We start from the raw sequence: 24,331 nt of genomic DNA on the forward strand, positions 1-24,331 counted from the left end.
CGCGCTCACATTCAAGATGTCTGCCATGGGCAGAGTTAGCCAACGAGTGCTGTGTTTGGTTAGCTGAAACTTGATCGTGTCGCATCGCTGATGTAAATCATGACACTGATGTGGTAAGTATGTACAAGTCGGTTGTATGGAATCAACGCTGCAAAATGCATCGACATGGGGACGTGGCAGAATGCTAGAAAGGAGGTGTTTGGCTGTGCTCGTGGCCATACTGTGAATGAAGATGTCCAATTTGTTGATGTATCAGCATGGGTTGTTTAACGTGTCTACAGGGAATGGTGTACCCCTCGCAGATATGTAACACACCGTAAGAATATTGGTCGTAAAAAGCTGCTAACCGACAGGGACGAGAGACGAGTGTCATGTCTTGAGATAACAATCAGTTTCAAATTTTACACAATTTCCTGATGTCAGTGAATGCAGGTCCACCTCAACCAGTTTCCAAGCGAAATTTGCGAATAGAACTACATATAATAGTTGTTTGGAGTCGAGTACCTCACAAGAGCCCACTGTTCACCGCGACACACAAAGCGGCATACCTTCAATAGGCAACCAACACAAGAAACGGTCAGTAGCTGATTGGTGGCGTGTAGTATAGTCCAAAGAGTCTCGATTTAGCCCCTTTTCAAATGATACAAGGCGTCCTAGTGCACCGATGTCCCGATGAGGAGCTTAATCCACAGTCTCCATCTACATCTACATGGTTACCCTGCAATTCACAATGGCAAGGGGTTCATCGAACCATTTTCATACTACTTCTCTACCATTCCACTCTCGAATGGCGATTGGGAAAAAGAAACACCTAAATCTTCCCGTTCGAGCTCTGATTTCACTTATTTTATTATGATGACCATTTCTCCCTACGTAGGTGGGTGACAACAAAATATTTACGCATTCGGAAGAGAAAGCTGGTGATTGAAATTTCGTAAATAGTTCTCGCCGCAACGAAAACCGCCTTTGTTTCAATGACTGCCACCCCAACCCGCGTATCATATAAGTGACACTCTCACCCCTATTGCACGATAACACGAAACCAGCTGCCCTTCTTTGCACTTTTTCGATGTCCTCCGTCAATCCTACCTCGTAAGGATCCCACAACGCGCAGCAGTATTCTAGCAGAGTACAGACAAGTGTAATGTCGGCTGTCTCTTTAGTGGGTTTGTCGCATATTCTAAGTGTCCTGCCAATAAAGCGCAGTCTTTGTTACGCCTTCCCCACAATATTATCTATGTGGTCTTTCCAATTTAAATTGAACGTATTTGAAATTCCTAGGTATTTAGTCGAATTGACAGCCCTTAGATTTGAGCGATTTATCGTATACCCAAAATTTATCGGATTTCATTTAGTACCCATGTGGATGACCTCGCACTTTTCTTTGTTTAGTGCCAATTGCCACTTTTCACACCATACAGAAATTCTCTCTAGATCATTTTGTACTTGGAATTGATCGTCTGATGATTTTACTAGACCGTAAATTACAGCGTCATCTGCAAACAATCTAAGCTGGTTGCTGAGATTATTACCTAGATCAGTTATGTAAATCAGGAACAGCAGAGGGCCTATGACACTACCTTCCGGAACGCCGGATATCACTTCTGCTCTACACGATGATTTACGGTCTATCACTACGAACTGTGACCTCTCTGAGAGAAAACCACGAATCCAGTCACACAACTGAGACGATACTCCATATGCACTCAATTTGATTAATAGTCGCTTGTGATGATCGGTATGAAGGTTGCAGTTTATCGTGGAGGTGGTTTCGTAATGTTTTGAAGGTGACTTCGGCTCACTTATTCAGGCTACAAGGAACATAATCCAAAACGTTTATTTCAACATTATAGGCGAACAAATGTTGCACCTTCTTCTGCATCCTCACTGTGAACATCCTTTGGATAAACCTGTAATCAAATAAAACAAAACAAAAATCTTCACAGAGTTGCATGCAGACGTCGCAACTCGCCTGATCCGCTAAATCACCCTATCTTAAACCATGGAACATGTCGGGGACTATCTACCACAGCAAATGAAACATAGCCTTCAACATCCCCGCAATTTGGCAGCTATGCGAGATTAAATCATCTGTAAGCAACTTCAGCTGGATATAGCATTTCGGGAGAAACCTGCGGAATCTGTTTCTCGCCGAACCGAGACCATTATAACTGCTAGACACGGTATTGAGCGAATAAGGGTTCTGTCTCTTGCAGGTAACTACTTTTGTGTCCTGTGTCTGCAGCTATAAAATTCATTATAGATTTATTAATTCCCTCATTAAATACGGTGTTAAAATTACATACCAGTTCTAACCATTAGTTATGCTTGTCGATGATTTAGTTATATGCAGGGAGTGACACCTATTTACTAGCACTAAATAAAATTATCAGAAGAAAGATATTGTATAGGATTAATTTCTTGGATGCTTGTGTGTTGATGACAGGTGCACCCTCAATATAGCTCGTCTGACTTCCGGAACGACCTGGCGCTGGTGAAGCTGGACAAGCCAGTGGTGTTCAAGCAGCACATAATCCCCGTGTGCCTGCCCGAAGAGAACGTCAAGCTGGTGGGCAAGACCGCCACCGTCGCCGGCTGGGGCCGCACCAGGCACGGTCAGTATACTTCTTCCCCGCCGACATCGTCCCAGCTGTTTCAACTGAACATTCACTTTCCGACCCAATGTATAATTTGAGACTGGCCACGTTCTGTAGTCACTCATAAACATTAATGATGCTTTTAAGACAAGGAAAATATGTAGTACCTCCTTTTAGAACGTATAAACATCGGTGGTCAGTGAATCGTGAGATATGGGGTAGGTGGCATGAAGCGAGATGGCCAGTAATCCATTTCCAAATCACAAATTTGTGAATCGTTCCACTCACAACAAGCCGCTTGCCTTTTAGGAGATTGAGACTACAGTTTCCAAGCTCTAATGTGTAGCTGAAAATCTAAACTTGAATGACCAGACGGACAGATGAACTCTGGTCCTCTCGAACTCGACTGTGTGCTAACCATTGGGCTGGCACATTGCCACCAACCAGACAGTATTCCTCTACTTGTTTCAACTAATGGATGGAAACCAGATGCAATGTACCAAGAATAGTTTATGAGAATTCAAATTGTTCCTTTTAAATACAAACGAAATATCCTAGCATACCTCATACGCTATAATTGTACCCCACAAGTTATCACAACAAATCACATTGTACTTCCATTACAGCAATAAGATTTCTGCGCCTCTTGGCAGCACGTGGAATATTTGACATCAGAAAAGTAACAAGTAATACAGTGATATACAATAAGCGTATTATCATTGTTGAATCCATGATGCCAGAAGTTAATTAATTGTCATAGGTTCTCATTTATCGAATATCGAGCTTGAATTAGGAAAGAGAAATAATAATTGAATAGCCCAGCAAGTGTTAAAATTTTTATATCCCTCTAATTCGTCATGGTTCGCTCTGTTCTCTATCTTTCTCTTTCCCTCTCTCTGTCTGTCTCTCTCTCTCTCTCTCTCTCTCTCTCTCTCTCTGTTTCTCTGTTTCGCTCTCTCGCAGATCATGAGGTGAACACTCTGTCTGTCAGTGCTGCAGAGAGAATAGTTCCGTCAACGAAAAACAGGGGAAATAATTCGTGCAGTCACAAATTTGTGTACCGTGGTAGGAGGGACAACAATGGACAATATACTAAAAATACTGACCAGTAGGGAGGTGAGTATATCAATGATGGGGTGCATTTACAGTTGTTTACGTTTTTATCGAATGAATCGAAAATCGCTGCATTTGGCGGAAACGTGTCCCACTACAAAATTAAATTCCCTACAAAAAAGTCTTAACCATATTTTCTCTAGGACTAATAGTTTGTGCGATGTGGGAGATAGAAAAATAGCAAACTATTACAAGAGTGAACCTAGAATTTCTCGGCTTATACTGCTGATGAAATCCTCTCGGGCTTACAATAGTGTTTTAATGATATAAAATAATAGTTTCTTGTGAATCGAAATGGGTTAAGAACAAATATTAAATGTACATACCACACCTATGTGGTCAAGAGCCTTATAGAGGAATAACTTGTGTTCTGAGGATGTGATGTGGAGAGGGCTGTGGAGGGATGGGGTAGGATGGAGGGTAGAAGCATGAGGGAGGTCATTTCGCCGGGATGTGGTCAAGCACTTCCGTCCTTTCTGGGTCTGCGAACTGAAGAACGAGCAGGTCAGTCCCTACTCTCTCTACCCCACTACGTTACAGGAGGCAACTACACGTCATTTCACAGTTGAGATACTGGGCCTTCTACAGTGTACCTCATAAATCAGTGGTGATGCTGCGTACGGACACAGAATGAGAGTGTTCATTTTTCACAAAATGTTTTAGAACTACGAGGAATACAGGTATTAGCTACTAATAATACTAACAGAAGAAACGCATACGCACCAAATCCACGTGAATGTCTGTACACTGCTCTACAATGCTACTCGGGAAATTAATTCTTAGTCATCTTGTACGGCAGTTGTGGCATTTTTTCGGGAAAGAATACCTCCCCCACCACAAGCGCTGCTCGCTTTTCAGTGTACAGACAGACTAAATTTCCCCAGTTCTTAATGTCCACTACTCCTGTTATATAAATAGACAACATAACTTCATTTTCCTACAGTGAAGGCTTTCACGACCGGATGTTTCAGCTGCCTAGAGTTCTTCCGGGTTGTATGGCCGTGGTCGAGGGAACCCTTCAATCCCTGACGTTTCGTCCAAAGCTACGTTGGACGAAACGTCAGGGATTGAAGAGTTCCATGGACCACAGCCATACAACCTGGAAGTATTCTCGGCAGCTGATAACTTCATTTTGCTCGTGTTTATATAGCGGAGTTATTACTGTTTACTGAGTGAGTAATTATTTGTATTCACTAAGTGATTTTTTATGTAAATACGGTCCTCTATACCATGGTTGAGAAGTGTTTAATTTGCAAGTGTGATGTTGCCAGTGACCTACACAATACTGGTGTGGAAGGAAATGTATTGGTAAACGTGGCACGTTGATGCTGATTATAATCGACAGGATATTCTACAGCCGCGTAGACCGTGTTGCAGTCACTTGGTGGAGAATTAATTCATGGCAGTAAACTTACTGCATGTCTTTCGCCATTAAATTTGTTGGTGATAGAATCCATAAATCTCTCCCATTCAAGAACTGCTGGCACTTCTATAGTGCTGCAGTGAATGCAGCCACTTACTACACTTGCACAGTATATCTTCCAAGGTAAATGTCTATATGTCAGATAGAATAGGACTGATCTCCGTATTGTATTGCTTGTCCGATGTTCAAATATCTGAAGTTCCATAACACCTAGGTGTCCTACTTCGATGTCAGAGGGAGCCGAATTAAGCCTCTGGACCTCTTCAGATGATGGGAGAGCTGAGTCTGGGGTAATGAGTTTGATGGTCCCCCATGCTATGAGAAGTATTCCAATCATCGATAATGGAGACAATGTAATCAACAGTGCCGAATACATAGTGACAGAATGCTACACTTCAGGCAGGCTCTTCAGTGTGGTAGACAGATGATAGCTCCAACTGTTGAACTACGATAAGTTCCATAGAGTCCCAAACCAGCAAGTAGATTGGTCAATGTTTTTGATTCAGGCTTCCCGCGAGTGAAGAGAGTGGTAGTAGGTGAGATAGGAAATATTAATGATCCAGGGCGAATGGCAATAATGAGGTCATGATATATAGATATCAGGTTATTTTCAATTTATGTTTTACCCTTTTTTCACTTAAATGCATTCCCTAAAGTTACGGAATATATGAGCTACCATGTTTTCAGGCGTCCTAAAGAATTCCTCACAAAGCAGATAATATAATAGTCATACGCCATTGACTCAGTATTTTTTAAGGATATTGTGGCAGCTGCTTTTTTATGATTATGCTTGTTAATCTTTGCACTTTGTAGAATACAATACATCAAATGTTTTTCACCTGAACTATGAAAGCACACAATAGTTTTCACGGTGCGGGTACGATCCCTTTATTTTTGTCTCATTCTACGTTCAGCTGTCTTTATATGAACTACTGCTGTTGCCAAAACTTGTTTCGCAGTTCTTCTACAGTGTTAGTTACATCTTCCTTACATCACTTCAACGATTCTTATACTGAAGTGATATTGAACGAATCAGTCTGCAGGATTTGTATAGGTGATTAGCTTTAAAACCAATTAATATATTAATTTTTACTCCTGTTCATGCAACTACCCTTAATTTTTACACGTTGCCAGTTTTTAAATAAATATTCATCCATGGAAATCAATGAGTTGTCGAGGAGAAATGACTTTAGAGTAGATTTAAAACCTATTTTGCTATATGTCAGACATTTTATATTATTGGGCAAATCATCAAAAATTTTTGTTGCTGCATGTTGAACTCCTTTCTGAGCAATTTACAGCTTTAGTAATGGATACTATAGCTATTTGTTTCTTTTAGTGCAATAGGCATGGACATCACTATTCTTCTCAAATTGTGATGGATTATTTATGACGATTTTCTTTAGCGAATATATTTGTTGTGAATGTGCAGCCGAAATGTCTAAAACCTTGAAGAGGTGCATACATGACGACTGTTGGCTAACGTCACACATTATTCTTATTATTATTGGCTTTTGTACAATCAATACTTTCTTTCTAACGGATGAGATACCTCAAACATTTATTCCATAAGATGTTACTGAGTGGAAATATGTAAAATATGTTAGGGCGTTGATTCATTTATTTCCAAGACTGGCAGTTATACGATGAGCATATGTAGCTGAACTTAATTATTTGACTAGCTCAGTAATATGTTTCTTCCAATTCAAGTTCTCATCAATATGTACACCCCAAAATTTGGAGCATTCTATCCTGTTTACTGACTCCTGTTTATGTGCTACCTCAGTTGTTGGCATGGCTATTTGCTGTACAGAACCAATATAGTGTGTTTCCTCAAAATTAAGGGATAGTCCGTTATCAGAGAACCATATAATAGTTCTCCGAAAAACAACATTAAGAATATATTCTGTTGGTTTCTCTCCAGTGATATGTGTTGTAATACTAGAATCGTCTGCTAAAAATGCCAATTCTGCTTGATGAATGTTAAGTGGAAGGTCATTCATAAATATAAGGAACAGGAGTGGAACCAAACTTGAACCTTGTAGGACTCTCTTTGTGATTTCTTCCCAGTCAGTAACTTTCAACGTTCTTTCAATTATTCAGCACATTTTATTTGATTTATGTTTGTAAAGTGTAATTCAAATACGTTGTGTGTAAAGCTATCAGTTACATAAAGCTTAAGTTTCCTAAGCCTTGGAAATATCACAAAAATTCCAACTGGCGGTATTTTATTACTTAAGGCTTCTAACACTTATAGAGTGGAAGTATGAATAGCAACTCTTCTCGAATCTAAACTGTGATGTGTCAAGTAAATTGTTTCTACTTAAATGTGAGACCATTTTGAGTATATTACTTTTTCGAATGTTCTGGAAAAATTTTACAGTTTTTTTGTCACCATCAGCTGCATATTTTAATGTGTCTAGAAAAATTCTCTGTGTTACGTATACGTTGCATATATCACTAGACTTTTTATTTGGTTAGAACAACTTTTCAGAGTATCATTTGAATGTCCATGAACACACTATGATCTTTTGTTTCTTAGAATGTCTGCAATTCTCTTAATGTCGGTTACGGGTGTTGGTGCTAATTCTATTTTCTTAAAGTTTTGATGAATGCCTATTTTAACATATTCTCTTGCTTCATCAACTGAACCATGGAATCCTGTAATTGCTGCTATATTTTGAAAGTGATTGTTAAAGATTCTTCCAACTTGTGACTTATCAGTCACAACATTGTCATTTAGTTCAATTATTGTGGTATCTTGGACTGGTTGTCCTGTCTCCCGTTTCTCAATATCTCATATAGCTTTAACTTTATTAATTTATATCAGGATATGCATATTTCTGAACGTGTTAATTACTTTTCTTAAAATATTACAATATTTTTTTGTAGGACGCAAGTAATGTCAGATCTTCATTTATTCTGGCCTCTATATTAATTACCCTTTTCCTCGTACATGAAATTTTAAACCTTTACGTTATCCATGGCTTAATTTTTTAGACAGACTTGCGGGATAACTTTTCAAGATAGCTGCTTTCAAATATCGCTAAAATTTGCTTTGGGACATTTTTTGTACAATACCTTTTAATTTATTCTTAAAACACAGCACCCTGTTCTCATTAATAAGCATTACTGTGAATCTGCCTCGAAGATGTAACATGCTACATTGTTTATTTCCATTAGTTGGGAGTAATGACAAGACAGTACATTAACAATTGCATACACATTAATTGCATCAGCCTGAGCATTGTCAATAAAAATGTCATCATTCAGGGCACTACTACCTTTCTGCGTGGGAGTTGGAAAATTTACCACTGGCGTCAGACTGAAATCGCAAAATAATGTTTCCAGTTCGTTTTTTCTACCGACCCATTTAAGAAATATACAATGAGATTTTCACAAACTCGTGTTTCTATACTCTGACAGGTATCTCAATAATTCATCTATATTTCTCAGAAATAGCTGAAAGATCCATAGAGGAAATCAGTAAACTGTAACAATTAAAAGAGACTGTTCTGCAATAATAACTCACAAGCTCATGCTTCTACGTTCTCATCTACAGGAAAACGACTTGTTTCTGTATTTTTGACATTGTGTAGAGCCTTGACATATGTAGCGACTCCTCTTTTTTCCATGTTCCCTGTACACAAAAATTATGTTAATCTTCTTGTTCTGCTTTTACGGTCTCATTGACCACTTCAGTCAACCGTTTCCTGGTCATGATTGATTCTAGCTTTTTCATATTCTCCCTAATTTCCTGTATCCATCTTACTTGTTACTTCACGTTCCAAAGTTTCTCTATAATAATGTTAGTCTATAATCACTTATATTTAACTTCTCTATCCGTGTGGTTACGTGGTGTTCTGACAGGCACAGAACGTCTGTCACTTCAGAATTTTCTACATTTCCTAGACACTCAAGTAACTCATCCACCTTGCTTTTATGTCCCTTAATGTTGTGAAGGAACAAATTATTTTTACTTTTCTGGAAACTATTACATATATTATCGCTCTGTTCTGTTCTAATGTATTTCAAGACTGTCTCTCTACGACCTGATTCTAACCTAAAATATGTACTTCTCTGTCTCCAGTAATCACAACGATTTTGCCTTCGGTGCTTGTGCACCCCCCCCCCCCCCCTCCCCCCGCCTTACACTTCCTGCAAGGTGATGAGCTAGTCTGTCCTTCGCCCTCTTATTCAGGCGCAGGTTTATCCCCACCTCTCGACTGCAGAAACAGTTATAGCACAAATATCAAACTTTGATTAAACTCAAAACAATCCATTCAGCTCTTTATTAACTCGGCTGACAGCTGTGTTAACCAGGGCTCGTCATAGTGCTGCAGAACCTCCAAAAACTCCACATGTGTGTGTGTGTGCTGCTGCCACTCCAGTTTCCTACAGGTCACTTTAACACTGCACTCTAAGTTGTTAGCCTGACTTGTTCTTGCTCCTCTTACTGACTTTTTTGATTAAAATCTCTCCACAAAGCCCCTAATTTTTCTGTCACCTGACTGAGCTTGGCACTAGTTTCACGATTCTTGTGACTCAGTAGTTTTTCCTGTAGCATTTGTCCTACACCCCTCCCATTACTTCTATCTAGCAGCAGGACTCTTTTCTTTCTACTTGACTTTTCTACCGAATTAGCTTCAAAGTTGTTCCTACGGGTCTGTTGTAGTCTACTTTGCTCAAAATCTGGTTGAGCCTCTTCCTCTGTTTCAGACAACTCAAACTTACTGCTAACCGGAATTTGAAATATTATTTCTGAGGTTTCCTCCTTTCGTTTATTACTCATTACTTTGTCCCAGTTCCCATTCCTCTTTCCCCTTTCAACTTACCTAACCCAAAATAACCCATTTCTAACTATGCCTAAAAGGTAAAATCTTTTTCCCTTTTCCACGATTCTCTTGTCTTGACTGCGCTACCTACAACTCCATGGGAGAGCTTCATCTTATACTTTACCGTCCTCCACCCTACAATCTCTCCAATGAAACACCAACTCACAGTCGTGGTATCTTTCTCCCACACTTACCAAACTAAGGCAGCTCCACATTTGTCACACATGATGATATTTTTATAGTACACTAAAGAAAAACACTGACACGCACTTAAACTGTAATAAAGTAAGAACAGGCGAAAACTTATCTTCCGATGAATTGCGCAGGTAACTTTCACATGGAGTGCAGACATAAGTTTTAGGTCGCAGAAGACGTGAAACGACTGAAAACTAAAATAGCCCGATACTTTTATCAACAGTATCAGGAAATAACGAGAAAGAACTGAAATCTATAGAGAACAACATGTAGCATTCCGCACTGCCGGTACTGATGTCAGAGCGCTTAGAGCATGCGGCCAGCCACCACGACTGCCCAACTGACAGTCGTCATTTCCCTCTCCTTAACTGAAGATCTCCTACACTGATGCAGAAATTCTCAGGATGTCCTCTTTTGCTCGGTGTAGGTGCTGAGGGTATGAAGAACTTTTTATAGTGATAGTCATGATACTTTGTACTTGCACCGTGTAGATTCTCAGCAAAGCATATCTGTCTTCGCATAGTGTCTCCTCATTCATCCACTTTCTGCTGTGTATGAACGAACTGTAACTCTACTATCCTATCTAAAGGATCGGACACTGTGTATTTTTTACCACAATTGTCAGGAATTTGTCCTCTGCTCATCAAGCTTATGCAAAGGAGACAGTTGGTTTCAAAACCAAATTTCACTTCAGATGAACGCAAACGTGTGACTTCCTGTAATATTCCTTTGAAAAAACTTCTCTTAGGCATCTATTAACTGAGTGAGATCTTGGAGCCCCACAAGAGGGATGAACGGCATCATGTTTTTCATCTGTTAGTGAAATCTTCAACATTCACATATTTCCTCAAATAACTTGCATGTTCCAAAACAATCCCTTCCCACCAAAATTACACACCCTGTCAGTTTCGAGACTCAATTAACAAAAAATTTGGGAAAGTTACAATGGTGGTTTTAATGCTACAGGTGTTCTATATAGTTGCAAGGTCAGAAGAGTGCTACAGTGGTTTGAGGGGCATGAAAGTGAACACATTGACGTCCCAATTTTTAAACACTTACACTCCCATACATAGAAGAGAGTCAGACTTCTCGTTACTTTACAAGTGAGTTATTATTGACCTTAATCATATTATTGACCTCAAGCACATAAGTGAGACAAATTTTAAAAACATTTGAAATTATATGTAAAGTTTGTTGGAAGTCACTAAGGACTCTCATTCTTAAACACTGGATGAGTATAATCTGGGTATGATCTGGGTATTTGCGTGGGGTTAGTTACGTTGTCTTGAGGCATACGCCCAGTTTCTATCTGCAATACTTGTCAGATTTTATGAAACATTTATGAAAAGCTTATACCTCTTAATGTATACAGGATGGAGAGAAAATGCCGCTCTTTGCAGTCGGCATGCGATTCCTCATCCAAATTCAAGACAAGAGTTTACCTTCGAAAACCTAGTGCGGCCAGTAGGTTTAATACAAATGCAACTTAAAGAATGAGGCTTTGTCAACAATGTGCGTATTGTGTGGTTAAGAAGAGGTACCATGAGCTCTGCACTGTACCGCCGCTGTCCCATTCTCTCAGTGAGACGAGGCAATACCGTGGATATCTGATATGCAGACTCACCGATGTTCGAGTCGCGTTCACGCCGAACACTGTTTTTCAGTTAAAACATCAAACTGTATCCAATTTACATCTCCACAGTGTGGTAGGTTGTTTGTTTCGTTCTATTACTGTTACCTTTATTTGAGCACTAAGACGTAATGTGAACTTCTTACAGAACGTAAAGGACCACTTTGTTTCGTCCATAACACAAATAAAGGCAATCTATTGGACATTGTAAAATCGTATGCATCCAAATAGGTAAAAAAAGCACAATACGTAAGCTACAATAGATTGCAAATCATGCTATGCACAATAATTCCATTCTGTATATTTGACACACAGGCTTATCTTCACAGAGCCTATACACGCACGTTTGAGCAACGTTCACTTTAGAGAAGATGTTCAAAGCGATCAATTTGCATTTGCAAATACTTGGCCATTCGTTGGATCATACTTTGCTGGCCGCTACGCAACACGCCTGCATCCACCACTGCCGAAGCAGCTTGCACACGAGTCGTGTACATCCGTGAGTGGAGTGCTATAAACTTATTCCTTTAAGTGTTTCTAGAAATAAAAAGTTTGTGGATCAAGGTCCGGCGAACGTGGCAGCCAGAACATTGGACCTCCACGACTAATCCATCTCCCTGAAAATGCTTCATTTAAATAGTTAAACACATTTATTCCAAAGTGCGGCGGTGCACTGTTATGCTGAAACCATAACTGTGGCCGAACGTTTTCTAATGCGTCAGGCCAAGTATTGCAAAGAAACGTACGATACAGGGGCACATGCAACTTTTCCAGAAAGAGACAAGCGCCAGAACGCACTCTCCCTCTATTCCAGACCACAGGTTTATGCCACAGCGGATATGAAAGCAATGTTCACAGGTAAGGTATTGGTTGTGTTCCGATCAATAATGGCTGTCGTGGAGGTTGAAAATGCCTTCACGAGTGAAGCTAGGATTCGTCAGTCCGTATCACGTTATTTATAAAATGTTCATTATGTTCCACTTTGTGCAAGAGCCATTTACAAAATCATACTGGAATGTGGTATCCTGGTCGCTGGTGTTGAGTTAACGTGTAAAGATATGGATGTACCTCTTCATCACGCAACACATCAGCACCCAGTCTTTGAGATATCTGGGACAACCTTGCAATATCACGGTTATTTCCCCGAAGTGACTGGTGAACGGTTTCAAGTATCGCGTCCTCTGTTTGCGGAGTACGTCTAGTTCTTGGAGGACCTCTGCCCATTAATTGTGTACGAAGATTACCGATTTTCCAACGCCTTACTCCAGACAACGAAATGAACTCTTACCAGGATGGCACCTTTGAGGGTACCGTGTAGCATACGCACAGGCAGCAGAAGCAGCGTGGTTATCGGATGTACCCAGCACCAAAAGCATATCGACTTTTTCATCGTTTGTGTACTCCATCGGCAAGCCGCCCCTACATGAACTTAGAAGGAATAGTTACGGTCGTGCACTGCGCAGTTAGTAGACACGTGCATGCAGTTTAATGGATGCAACTGCCATGTGATAGGCCGTTGTCACGTGACAAACTGATGTCCTACTCACAAGGGAAACTCCCCATCTCACCCCCTCAGATTTAGTGGTAAGAGGGCTCAATGGACAGCCCGTCAACAACTGAACACAGATCAAGTATGAAAACAGGAAGAAGTTGTACTGATCTGATTTGATCCACTACAAATAGTTCTCAAAGCCTGCGACTGTGAAGTCAATAGGTTTGTTTATAAATAACTCATCTGCTACCAGTCACGATTTTCTTTATTTTAAATTCGCACCACGCATTTCGGGAAATGATTCCCATTTTCAAGTGCGTTTTTTGTTTTTGTTATGTCATTCTTATGTGATGTTGTCGATGTGTGAGAGAGTGCTTCATTTGGTTGACTTTACTGCCATATATAAGAAAATACGCTATTTTTAGTTGGTTGTCGATCTTTTTTTGTGAAGTTAGTGGCGAAATTTAGAAGAATTTGTACTTACAGTTTCCTTATGGTCCATTTATGCAGAGTCTCACACACACTATACATCACACACAACTTGTATACTTTTAAACCTCGAGAACATTTTACATAAACAAAACAGTGGCACAGATGTTATTACAAGTAGTCAACAGAGATGACATTATAGGTCTTCCACAGAGTATGAGATGCTTTTGTACAGAGGTTATTTATCTTAATAATTTGGATCATAATTTACTTATGTCTGTTTTACATTGTGCTTATTTCTGTGTGTTACTATTTTTATTTAAGTATACTATCGAAACATCTGAAGAAATTCACTGATTCACATTCAAGTTTTTCGTTTAATATTTTATCTTCATATTTTCTGTAATGTGAATATATCTTCAGTTCTTCTAGCAAATCCATTTTATGTCCTTTATTTAGCCGGCGGAGTACTTTGACATTTTACTCTATTTTTCCAAATGGGTGTCCTATATTATGTACATGTGTTGCTATGGCTGATGTAGTGTGTCTGTTGTGTGTGTAGGCTTTTATGTGCTCTGTGTACTTGGTGTTGAAATTTCGACCTGTTTGTCCTAGGTAGAACATGGAGCATTCCTGGCATGTGACCTTGTATATTCCAGAGTCTGAGTATGGATCATGTTTATAAGAATCTTTTTTGTTGGCATTCACTGTATCCTCAAATTCACGAGCCTTCATCAATTTGAGGACCAATAGAAATTACAATTTCCACTTTTTCTTGACTGATAAAGGTAAATTTCATAGAAAAATACTTAAAGCGGAATCCATCTTGTGGAACAGTCCTTAAAAACTGCTTCGTCAAGCTTAATTTGACATGTATTAGTGGAAGCAACGGATTGTGCTAGATATTTCAAGTCCCAGGCATAAAACGTGTATGGGTTTTTACTTTGCCCACATACCCCACTCACGTAAAAGAGCAGGGCATTTTCGTGTATCCAGCTTGCTAGCCTGACAAAATTTCTACACTTATGATTCATCATATCAGTAGGAAGAAATACAGTATTTTATAATTAAATACTTTAATTACTTGTATCCACCAAACATGTTTCACTTATTTATGTTAGACGTCTTCATAAGTAAATAATATAAAGAAAGTTATTTATTTATATGTATTGTGATAGTAGACCTGTAGTGATTTTTGGCAGCGCAATTAAATTATCTAGCTCTTCAAAAAAAAATTCTTTTACACTTACACCATGTGATCAAAAGTATCCGGACAGCCCCAGAAACGTACGTTTTTCATATTAGGTGCATTGTGCTGCCACCTACTGGCAGATACTCCATATCAGCGACCTCAGTAGTCACTAGACATCGTGAGACAGCAGAATGGGGCGCTCAGCGGATCTCACGGGCTTCGAACATGGTCAGGTGATTGGGTATCACTTGTGCCATACGTCTGTACGCGAAATTTCCACACTCCTAAACATCCCTAGGTCCATACTTTCCGGTGTGATAGTGAAGTGGAAACATCAAGGGAAGTGTACAGCACAAAAGTGTACTGGCCGACCTCGTCTGTTGCCTGACGGACGCCACCGACAATTGAAGAGGATCGTAATGTGTAATAGGCAGACATCTACCCAGACTATCACACAGTAATTCCAAACTGCATCAGGATACACTGCAAGTAATATGACAGTTAGGCGGGAGGTGAGAAAAATTGGATTTAATGCTCCTTTTCGTGGTGCCAAGTGTTCTGTATATGCTAGATGCTCATCGTACAAGTCACATGAAAACATTTCATTGAAGTTAAATCTGTATTGTAGCACACTGCATGTGGGCTTCCTAACACGCTGTAGGCAGTCTGAGGGATCATGGAAGCTGTAAAGGCTGAGAGTGGAATATGGCGGGGATGGAGGGAGAATAGGTGGGAGGGCTCAGTGTGTGTGTGTGTGTGTGTGTTTTATGGTTAGTTACAGATTAATGAGAATATTGTCCTTCTGCTATTACTTTGCTGTCATGTAACATGTTTTCACGGTTACTTATGGCCTTTTGGATGTAATATTTTTCTTGTAGAAAGAATATCTCCTTTTTTATGGCATAACATTGCCATGTCTGTTTGTATCCCAGTGTGGTGGTGATATGCCAGCGGCCTTGCCGCAGTGGTAACACCGGTTCTCGTAAGAGTACCGAAGGTAAGCGCTGTCGCACTTGGATGGGTGACCATCCGGTCTACCGAGCGCTGTTGGCAAGCGGGGTGCACTCATCCCTTGTGAAGCAACTGAGGAACTGCTTGATTGAGAAGTAGCGGCTCCGGTCTCGTGAACTGACATACGGCTGGGAGAGCGGTGTGCTGACAACATGCCCCTCCATACATGCATCCAGTGACGCCTTCGGGCTAAGCATGACACGGTGGCCGGTCGGTACTGTTGGGCCTTCAGGGCCTGTTTGGGCGGAGTTCAGTTTGTTTTTAGTGGTGGTGATATGTTCTGCACATATAGAGTGGGTACAGTCATTCTTCAATGGTCTTGTATGCTCTTTGTGCCTGATATTAAAAATGGCTGCAAATATTAACACAATTTCTATAGTTAAAAATAATTTAAATTTTATTTCATCACAAAAAACTGTACATTGTAGAAAAAGTCTAGGAACAGTTTCTAAATCAGCATAAATGTTTACTTACGAACACATACTTATTTTCAATCGTCTCATATAATGGAGACTGTTGGAACAATGTAAAACAAAAAAAAAAATGCAAATCTATCCGCAGTTTACTGTGAGCTTAGAGCATGTGACATTGTGGACTGTGAACTGCCTGTCTGAGAGGAATGTCAAATATGACGGCCTTCTCTGTGCCGACATCAGGTTCCACCCGCTCTGCTTCTTTCATTTCTATATTTCTAAGACACACAGTCTCAATTTTTACTATGGCCAACGAACAACCATGAAAATTCCACATCACCCTCGGATTTGGAGTAATGACTAGAAACATCTCTCTTCCCTTCCAGAAATCGGCGTTTCACACTCTGCCACTTCGTTCGTAAAGCACTTGTACTATCTGTGGCGCACGCGTAAAAATCATTGGAGCTCCTATGGCAAAAATCAAAATGTATGTTCCTTGTCAAGTTAGAGTGTATATTTGAAAACAGAGTAGCACGGAAGAATCTCATTCTGCCTGCTGACGCACAGCCTGGCCTGTTATAGCCAACGCACACGGAGCTCGCAGTACGGCAGAAGTGGCCTCGCCTGAGTTGTGGCGTGGGCGAAAGCCGCGCGTCAAGTAAGCCAGGTCGTGGCGGTTTCTCTCGTACTGCCGCTCCTGCTACTGCTGCTGGTGATGGTAGCCGGCACGCCATAGGGATGGCGGCTGCTCAAATAACTGGTTTTCGGTTATATTGTTTTTTTTCCAAGCCAGTTTAACCTGACTATTAAAACTACTCAAAATAACCTGTTTCTGTTTTCAGTTTTTTATTACTGTTATTTCCTGTAGTAAACGTAGAAATCGAACAAAGATTGAAAAATGTTGATTCTCTCAACTTCAAGTTACGTGGAAGCAACATATTTATATTTTACTGTAAAAATACAGTGACCAGCCACTTTTTAAATGTGTTTTATTTATGCCAATATGCATTTCGGGTTTTCACCCATCTTCAGCTGGCAAATTACATGTATCTTCAGTTTCTGCAGTGGTACAATATCGACAGCAGTCTGGATGCTGCAGCTGGCCTGCGCAAAAGCAACGATTCAATCATTTACTTCAATTTCGCGAGTTTGAAGTTACTCGTACGCACTATCAGTTGTCCATTTTACTTACATTCTCCTCTTCTTGTTTTTTCTTGGCTTTTCTTCTTTTTTGTAACAGCACAAACACTTTTTCTCACGTATTTTACACAGGCGCACTGCGTTATCCGCCATATTGTCGACTGACATTGTTTAGTAAAGATTACCTTAGCTAGAACCCCAAAACTTTCGTAAAATATAACTCTGTCCAAAGATAAACTGCTTCTATGTAAACAATACTGTCAGTCGACAACATGGCGGATAACGCAGTGCGGCTGTGTAAAATACGTGACAAAAAGTGTTTGTGCTGTTGCAAAAAAGAAGAAAAGCCGAAAAAAAACAAGGAGAGGAGAATGTAAGTAAAATGAACAACTGATACTGCGTAACTTTAAACTCGCGAAATTGAAGTAAATGATTGAATCGTTAGTTTTGCACAGGCCAGCTGCAGCATCCAAACTGCTGTCGATATTGTACCACTGTAGAAACTGAAAATACATGTAATTTGCCAGCTGAAGATGGGTGCAAACGCAAAATGCATATTGGCATAAATAAAGCACATTAAAAAAGTGTCTGGTCGCTGTATTTTTATAGTAAAATATCATTATCCACGGCCACGGAGTTCAACAGTCCAAATAAAATGGACAAATTGTTATAGCAATATATTTAATGAAATAGGCGAGTAGAAGAAAACTTAATCATTCTCTAAAAGCGATAAGTGGTTGAATACTACAAAAAAATCACCAGTACTCTAAAACTGATTCCAATTTTTTAAAACTCTGCTCAAAAATCATGTAATTAGGGATCATACCACTATTTGGACATTACGAATGGTCAGTATTAAAGCGTGAAAACTGTCGTTGAAGAGCTCTGTTATTCATGTTAATTTGTCCGTTTCCAAGAGCTACAAGCAGATAAAGACATATTATGTAGACACAGGCAGCAGATCAGCTACTGTCCGTTTTTATTGTATATTATGAATGAAATGTTAAGTTTCTAATTTATTGCTGTTAATATAATTCCTTTCTTTTGTTATTTCTTAGAAATGGCAGGCAAATATTTAATCTTTTAAACCAAATGAAGCATTGAACTTCATTGCTACATCACTTCCTAAAAATATTTCTTTGCTAAGGCTGGTGCCATTCTGTAATACAACGTATGTCGGGCGGCGATACAAACTACCGTACAGACCAGACTGGGCAAGTCTTGCACACTGCACTTACACGCATACCTTAAGCCACGACACACGAAAAAAGGGACATTGTCTCAAAAATGCTGTAGCAATTACAACACGTGTTAGTTTCTCATTTCTGTCGGCTTTATTGTTAAAATAGCACTGATCGCTTTTCCCATTTTCTATGATAATGGAATGTTTCAAGCAAATGTGAGTCTTACGAATAAAAACTACTCTTTCTTAAAAAAGAATTTATCTGAAAACGAACAGTTTTAGCAGTGCTGCTATGGCTATTTGATATTTCGGTTTTTTACTTGGTTATTAATAAAAAATGTAAAATATCTCTTATAACAAGTATCAAACAAATGCCAAGAAATACCTGTTATTTAGAATTAAAATACCGGTATCGGTTTTAGCCAGTCGGTTTTCCCATCCCTAGCATGCGGGCCTCAGGTGGGCACAAATCCGCCAGCGCTGTGGATTGCAGAACGTATGAAGTCCCTCAGCTTGATTCAAGTGACACACTAAAAATTGAATGTATCCAGTGGGATGCTCTCAAAGGTCCGCACTCATTGATTTTTCATCAAGATGATTGCGTGAGACGAACGAAATTAAAGGTCTAACCAAGACGCATTCTATGAAATCTTGTCTTATAAGAAGAGGTGCAGCCTGAAAAGCTTCATAAAAACGAACCGTTGCCAGTGGTGATGATTACTAATATGTATGCATTTAAAGAAGAGCGTGAAGTATATGTTCAAAATTTGTGAGCGACAGCAGTCACGATGAACGAAACTGCTTACGAAACTAGCAGCAGATGTGTGGGTACTCAAATCACGAATTCCGACTAAAAATATGACTACTTTTTTCCTGAATCTCCAGATTTCCGGCTGCTTCATTACACGCTTCTATGTCTTTTGCCAGTAATGCGTCAATCTACACTTTTACTTTTCTTTTTATATTCGGGCAACAGTCATTACAAATGCAACAATCAACATCATTCACCATGTTATCTACAGGATTTGACGCTAATAATTTCTTCCAACACTTGCAAACACGCTACCCCGTAAATGTGAAAATGAAAACTCATACAGCTGGTTGTCGGATCCCAGTTGATACCAAGTAATAGAACGGGGCTCCTTCTATGGACGAATTAATTCCATATTGCCGTCAGATCTGCTCAGCTTCGAGATGGGGCTTAAAAAATACCATGAAATCTAAGCAATGGATTTATGCGTCTTTCTTCGACTGCTGTTCCCTACGCAGTGTCAGAAAGAATGAATAGATGGTCTTTCCTCTTCATGTGCTCATAAGGAGAATATGTTACTTCACATACTTCAGAACACATGTATTCATTTCAAGCAGTAGTAGTCGTCAACATTCTCTCAAGGCACTTTCGTTGTCAGGAAGCTACTATACGGCTTCCATTTTAGTTACATCTCTTCTACTGCTTTCTTGAAGTCAAATTTCAAAGATACCATGTACTTGCCAGCTGTTTCTGGGGAATTATGACTGTAATATCTTTGTTAAAATCAGTTAGTGTAGGCTTATATTTTAAAACCGTTAAGTTACTTTATATTTCTGGTACCCCTTCAATTACCTAACAACAGATAGCAAGAATATAATCCAGATGAGTGAAAACATATAAGCTTAGTTCACGAATTTGTCTCACTCTGTGATTTAATTGAACACATTCACTATTTGGTTTTCATATACTTGAATAAAATTTGAAAAAATTGTTGCAAGCTTTCAGCTTAGTTCACGGATTTGTCTCACTCTGGGATTTAATTGAATGCAGCCACTATTTAGTTCTCATATACTTGAATAAAATTTGATAAAATTCTCGCGAGCTTTCAGCCGCATCAAGTGGTTACAAAACTACGAACTTTAGACTGAATGCTCCTCAGTCACGTGGTGATTTTCGTGTGGTTGCTGCTGCCGTAGGCGTATTACCGCCTGTGACAGTCACTGGTACACTTCATAATTTCCAAGAGCGAAGTCCAATCAGTCTTGTCAATAGCTTTTTCTAAATCTACAAGTGCCATAAACATAGGTCTGACTTACTTTAACTTATCTTCTAATATAAGTGATAAGCCCAGTATTGTCTCGCGTGTTCCTATATTTTTCCAAAATCCAAATTAATCTCCCGTAAGGTCAGTCTGTACCAGTTTTTTCCATTCTTCTGTAAATAATTCTCTGTCTTCTAATGACCCCAATGTCGACGGAACATTAAACCTTAAACTTCATTCCCGTAAATAATTCATGACAGTACTTTCCAATAATGACTTATTAAACTGGTAGTCTTTTAATATTCATACCTATCGGCACTTGTCGCCTTTGGCATTTGAATTACTATAGTCTTCTTGAAGTCTGGGGGTATTTCGCCCGTCTCACGTATCTTGCAGACCATTTGGAATAGTTATGTCATGACTAGATCTCCCAAGAACCTTAATAATTCTGAGGGTAAGCGATCTACTCTAGGTGTCATGTTTTGACTTGGGTCGTTCAGTACTATGACAAACTCTTCTCGCAATATCATATCTCCCATCTCGTCTTCATCTACTTTCATTTCTATAATATTCTCTTCAAGTTCATTCCATTAAGTAGCCCTTTACAATGTTCCTTCCATATTTCAGCTTTGCCTTCTTTACTTTGGGTTGCCACCTGAGCTCTTACTATTCATACAGCTGCTTCTCTTTACTCTGAAAGACACTTTAATTTTCTTATAGGCTGACATGCATATTTCCCTTAGTCATGCAAGCTTCTGCTACGTTGCATTTGTACTCTAACGTACTCTAACGCATTTTTCAGTCGTCTTTATTCCCTTTAGCATGCTTCACTTGCTGAATTTTTATATTTTATCCTTTCGTCTGCCTTACCTAAAGATTTCTACTAGTCCCGCTCTCTCTGTCTATTTCATCTGCTGCTTTGACTATTTCATTTCTCAAATCTACCCATTCGTCTTCTACCTGAAACTTTTCGTTGTCTCCATGTCTCTTCCACGCACACACCCTTCTTTCATGATTCGTAAATCAAGTGTTAGGAATGATTAAATTTTGATCTGTGTAAATGTCTACCAGATGATTTTCCCTTTCATTCCTTTTCCTCAGTCCATGTTAACCTACCATTTTTCCTTCTCCTTTTTCTATTATCTAATTCCAATCCCCATCACAACTAAATTTTCGTCTTTCTTCTTTTAATGCTAATCCTGTTAAGGTGTGTACCAGGGGAATTATTCATGTCAAGGCTCATGATACATTATATATCCTGAACAGCCTCCTCATCCAGAAGTGTATGTGTAATTCCAGTGGTTATTTTATATATCCTAGCTATTTTAGAATTTTAAATTAGGAGCGCTCTAGATTTTAGTTGAGTGGCGTTCATTGTACTACATTGTCTAACAGAGAAGATATCCTAATTACTGGCAGTTTTCAAGGTAATCATACATCAAAAATTTAATGACTCCTTGCGTCGAAGTTATCAGACTTTACTATCAACTGAAAAGTGACTTTGCAGTGCAAACTTTGCTCATGTAATTATATTTGGATACATGACTACTCTGACAAAACAGAAACCTAGGTACACTTGAAGCCTCAGTCAACAGCAGAGAAACTATTTCATCATCAAAAAGCAATGGTTCAATGTATTTTGCACTGATAAGGAGATATTCACCCTTACATGTTTTTAAATAAAGGAAGAATGAATTACATGAGTTCCATCTATGCCACGTCTGATATCACCGTTTAGATGACACATCTTAATTCATTTAGATATTTGGTTTTCGTCTCAAATTTCTCTGTATTCTGACTACGAAAATTTTGTGGATTTGCTCTAGTAGATGTCAAACGATTTCATATTACCTTAAAAATATTTTTATCCAAGAAACTCGGTCAGTTTGAGTTCTTGCACGAAACATTGTTTTAGTGACTGCCTATTCTGTGCCAAAATCATTAGAAATTACATTGGTTGTAATCATGCTAGGAAATGCACCTACAATAGTCACGTAACGACATTTCGGTAAATTTACAAAGCCAGTCTAGTTTCATACAAAACAATGAGAGTCAGATTAATTTCGGAACCGTTTAATTTATTTCAGTTCTTGGTTATGCCTGTTATTCTAAGAAATAATGTCTGGCTGAAGAACGACTGAATGATAAAGATCACATTTCCTGCAACAAGACACACCATGGACTTCTATATGTCACTGTTCAGTATTTTGTGTGTGTGTGTGGGGGGGGGGGGGGGGGGTGCAGTGTTTTATGATCCTCTCATGTGAGGTTATTAGAGACGCAGTACAGACTCAGATTAAGGAAGCTGGAGTAGAAAATTGGCCCTGTCCTTTTCATAGAATATGTTCCGACATTTGCCGTACGCGATCCGGGGAAACAACAAAAATCTAAATCAGGATGGAGGATGGCTGGACAGTCATTAGTCCGCCCGACTGTGTCCCCAGTGTCTTACCACTGGGCTGTATCACTCAGTGTGCGCGCGCGCGCGCGCGTGTGTGTGTGTGTGTGTGTGTGTGTGTGTGTGTGTGCAAGAGAAGATTATTTAAATTTATTCCCATTTCCGAAATAGGGAGCACAAGATCAATTTTTCAGTGACGACTGCAGATATTTTTTTTATAACTTTATGAAGTCTGGAGGAAATTATAGATTGTTTTCTATTATCTCGTATCACCTGCCCACAACTCCAGTGCAGCTGACTGACATTTGGTTGATATGGCCCCGTTGAGACGCGTATTCGGTTTATGCACTGTAATAGTGAATTAACTTACAGTGCAGCCAGTACTTTTCCTGGTTAATGTAATGTTCGATATTTCAGTGAATACAATAACGTGGGGAAAATTGTATTTGGTAATAACTGACAAAAAAGAAAATGTCTCGGAAGCATTCTGCCACCATGAGAATAGAAAATCAATGAAAGTGTGAGAAACTGTAGGAATATATCATCGATACAATCAATAAATTCACGGACAGCATGAAGGAGTGCTGACTCACTTCCACTTATAGGAACTCCTTATAAAAATATTTAAATTTCCTGGAATTTGGCAGACTGAGCATAAGAAACATTTTTTTTCGGAAGCGAAAAAGCGGCACCAACCGAAGCGCATTACATTCTGAATTTTTTTTTTATGTACCTGACGATATCGCAGAATAAACTGTTAGTGCACTATTGCAGGTCAGCACCGAGGTGCTTGGTGGGAGACAGAAACACCTCCATTGTGAATGCGGGCGGATGACACTGTTTTAGAGTCGTTGACCTTGTCTCCACATCTGGCACAGTTTGTTTTCTGTATATGAAATGTGTCACGGATGTCTCTCGTCCGGATTCATGTTACACTGTAGTTCCTTCCGCAGCATAGGGCTGAGTAACGGTTAGTGATAGTAGGCCAGTGGAATGGCAGACGAAATCTCTTCTTTTAGAATTTAACGACGCCAGAAATGCTCATAAGAGGAGTCCATTGTTAGCAATACTCAAAATTAGATAATGTATTGAAATTATAAGTTGTTAATATATATATAGATGTTAAAAAATTGAAAGCGATATGTATTCGTCTTATTTTCCGACACATATAAAATGTTAGAATGAATCGTAACATATAATGTCGTTTATTACACAAATTAAAAAAAAATGACCTACTGAAATACCATAGACATTATTATGCCTAATTT

General features: G+C 39.3%; 1 protein-coding gene across 2 annotated transcripts in view; it reads left to right on the forward strand.

Annotated features, from left to right (window-relative positions):
• The window catches only part of LOC126299069 (serine proteinase stubble-like), a 318,959-nt gene that overhangs the window by 274,980 nt on the left and 19,648 nt on the right, over positions 1-24,331 (forward strand). For both annotated transcript variants that reach the window (XM_049990738.1, XM_049990737.1), the window contains one exon: positions 2,447-2,615. In XM_049990738.1, coding sequence (XP_049846695.1) covers positions 2,447-2,615 — 169 coding nt within the window. The remainder of the gene's footprint in view (positions 1-2,446; positions 2,616-24,331) is intronic.

Source organism: Schistocerca gregaria, chromosome X, assembly GCF_023897955.1.
Source record: "Schistocerca gregaria isolate iqSchGreg1 chromosome X, iqSchGreg1.2, whole genome shotgun sequence".
Classification (NCBI taxonomy): Eukaryota; Metazoa; Arthropoda; class Insecta; order Orthoptera; family Acrididae; genus Schistocerca; species Schistocerca gregaria.